Source organism: Trypanosoma equiperdum (assembly GCF_001457755.1).
Source record: "Trypanosoma equiperdum strain OVI genome assembly, contig: ctg_820, whole genome shotgun sequence".
Taxonomy (NCBI): domain Eukaryota; phylum Euglenozoa; class Kinetoplastea; order Trypanosomatida; family Trypanosomatidae; genus Trypanosoma; species Trypanosoma equiperdum.
This window is the reverse complement of record NW_027124777.1, coordinates 771-4,166: the sequence shown is the minus strand read 5'-3', so window position 1 is coordinate 4,166 and position 3,396 is coordinate 771. Positions and strand designations below refer to the sequence as shown.

The window sequence follows — 3,396 nt, the reverse complement described above, 5'->3', positions numbered from 1 at the left end:
CTGATACCGCGTGTGTAATGGTATATTGGGGTCAGATCGCGCAACGTAAGGACAAAAAGCGATAACAGTAATAACACGCACCACACGCTCCTGCATATTCGTACCCCCAACCATCGCGCTTCCTACTCGATGCTTTCGTCCCCAATTCCTCCAAATCGGGGACGGTCCACGAAAGTTGAAAAAAATGTGGCGACCCATGGTCATGTAATTCGCAACAACACACACACACACACACACACACACACACTCCAAAGACGCTCAATGTTCCAAGTCTGCAGGTGTTAAGTAAGTATTAACAATAACGAATGATAATAGTGCAGAAACCGCCCCCCTAGTGACGCAGCTCCCGACCCTCCGGCTCAAGCCCACGTCCGCGTGGCTCGATGATAATTTCGAGGGGATATGCCTGCGCTATCGTCAGGCCTTACGGGTCCACCAGCATGTCGAAAGAACAACGCTTTGTCTTCTGTGTCAAGAGGAGGCAGTTCAGCAGATGCCATCGAGTATCGCTTGTTCATTTGTGTTGGGTTGAGTGTTTGCATGAGTCGTTTCGAAACTTCTCGATTCGTGCTGTTGTCATCATTTTGTCCACTAATATGGTTGTACTCATGTGCCGGGTTCGTGGCCGCGTTGTCACCGTTCCAGGTGTCCTTATAGGTGGTGATAACCGTTAAAACGACATCTGGGCTTATGTCTATGCTGCAGTCTCCCCCTGCCAAGCCTTTCCAGAAACCCACAAGAGCCTTCTGTAGCGGGGCAGGGCAGGGATGGGGTTCAGTTGCCGTTTCAATATCATTATCATCCATTTTGAGTGGTATGATAACACTGCAGACCTTTCCTCCCGGTTCACTGTAAACAGAGAGTCGCGACCCTTGCAGCAAGTACGCGGCCAGTAAGGCAAGTGCACGAGCACTACTCTCCGCGCTATTGGGCAACTGGAGTTTGGATAGAACGATTTGTTGGCCAGAATGAGCGAGGAGTGTGGAGGTGATGCCGTCATCTTTACCCACCTCCAGAAGATTGCAAAGAGGTGCGACTTGGTCCAACTTTACAGTTCCACCTGCCAACTCTGCAAGTGTTGTGGAGGCATCTACCGACATATAAGCATCTAGCGTGCACTGTCGGCCCACGAACTGAAGAAACGTTAACACACTATTAAAGTACGATTGGTATTGAGAGTTCAACAGGTGGGACGGAGGGGGTCGACCGAGTGCGCCCGCGCGTTGAAAAACTCTCCAGAGTCTTTGTACTAGTGTGCTGTTTGTAGTTGTACCATTAATACTTGTGGTTCTGCTGTGGCATGCTGGGGCGACATCACTTCCGATAACAATTGCGACGAAAGTTAAGTGCAGCGGCTGCTGAGGTTCATGTTTTATCATCTCAGACTTCCTAGGTGCCAGCTTCTGCCGGCAAGCAAGAGGTTGCAGAGAATTGCAACCGAAGACGCCAGCATTGCGACCACCAGTGCAAGAAAAGGAGTTTTCAGCAGGATTGTAGTTTACTGGCGGTCTTGGTCCTTGCACATCTCCCTGAGGGTCGAGAACCTTCTCCTCGTCATCTTTGGCTAATACAGCTGGACGCTCTATGCCTAAAAGAGTAGAATGATCCTTCGATATCTTCAATTCGTCTACGTCCCGACGAGTCGAAAAACGCGACGTACTCGCGACAAAATTTTGCGTTGGAACACATCTCTCGTGTGGCCCGATCACTTGAACAACACGCGCAACAGGCATAGAGCGCGACAACGAAATAGTTTTCCACAATGTTCCAGAAGTTAACTGACGCCTCCACGTTTTCCGCAGCCGACTATGTGAAAAACGCAGTAATAGGGGGTAAACCAGAAAGGCAAACAACATACCAAACAGTACGAAGGTTTCGAATGAAAATAGTATACTCCCAGACACCAACGCAGCGATAAAAATCGAAACGCCTCGCTTCAACTTCTTCAAACGGTAAAAGAGATATACCAGCTCGAAATAGCAATCGGGTTGTAAGCCCTGAGTGAAAAATAATCGCGCCCGGATCAAGCTGTTAATGACGTGGTTGTGAGAGCCGTACAGCACAGCTTGAAAAGTGCCCTTCCGCTCTGCTAAAAATTGCACCGCATTCGGTCCCATATTCGTACGAGGTGGAACGCGGTAAAAGAAAACCATCGTTCGCACCATAGTCAACGCCTCGGAAACAATGGCAAATACTAGACCCATATCCACCACTTCGACAGATATAACAACACAAATAATACAAAGGAGCAGCAGCGTCTTAAGGGGGTTGCGCCATGAAAACGCATCGTGGAAACGAAGAACGGCATCAGCAAGCACCATGTAGGGGACCAGCACAAAACGCACAGCTCCTGAATTCATCTGCTGGTGCAGAGCCATGAGGTCGTCCGTCACCAATTCTGGTCCAATAGTGCTTAACACCGCACCGTCACTGGCGTTGTCCATTCTCCTTCCGTTTGCCAACACTGAAGTGGGGGTTGCATTATCGTTGTAGTCAGGGCAACATAACATCGACGAAAGAGTTTTGGGGTTGAACACCACGCTGACAACCTGAAATGTCAGCACCCCACTGCCCCCAGCATCCTTTCCAAACATAGCATTGGTTGCAACGGCATTAAGATTGAGGGACTCCACTGCGGCAATCATGCTCCGTTTCGGTTGCAAGGTAACGCTAACGCCACTACTTGTTGCAATCAGATCTCTTAAACTAATCTTAGCGACACCGACGCACAAACTGGGTTCATCGTTGTTAAAATAATGTGGAAAAGTAGCTCCCACAGCAATGGTCTCCTCCTTACTTAGCAGGGGAGCGAGCTGAAGAACACGTATCTTCACATACCGCTCTACGACGATACGAGGGAGAGAAGCAATAATCGCCTGAGAATAATTGCAGTGAAACCTTTTCGTACGTATCTCACTGGCATCCCACTTTGATTTTATCTGCTCCTCATGCTGTCTGCGGTCGGATACAGCCTCTACCGTTGAACTCTCGATACGTACAAGGTTTTCAAAAACGAACTGAACCTTGACTTGGGGTTTGAAATGGTCACTAGCGTTTACGCCTCCTCGAGGCAATCTAACGAGTGAATTATTGGCATATAAAACTTGCGGTGAATTTTGACTTAGCTGATGCATACGAACGAAACTCTCAGCATCAAACAGGGACAAGGAGTCGATGCCGGCGATGCGGAGTTCCATATGCATCATACAAGACTGCATTGAGAACTAAATCACCTTGATAGAGATACTACACTACCCAACCCCCGAAGCACAGGATAACGATGGCGCGGTGACGTGGCTCAAAGAAAAGAGGGGGAAAATCATTAAAAAGAAGACAAAAACAAAACACGAGTGCTGCTGACGTACCTGATACATTACGTACCAGCTACGATTGTCG

At 48.6% G+C, this 3,396-nt stretch overlaps 1 protein-coding gene across 1 annotated transcript; it reads right to left on the bottom strand.

Moving 5' to 3' along the window:
• Positions 1-359: 359 nt before the first annotated feature.
• TEOVI_000382300 (uncharacterized protein) lies at positions 360-3,218 on the bottom strand (the record flags this gene model as incomplete). Its single annotated transcript, XM_067226665.1, has 1 exon — positions 360-3,218. The coding sequence occupies one exon, from the start codon at positions 3,216-3,218 to the stop codon at positions 360-362; it is 2,859 nt and encodes a 952-aa protein (XP_067082766.1).
• Positions 3,219-3,396: the final 178 nt, after the last annotated feature.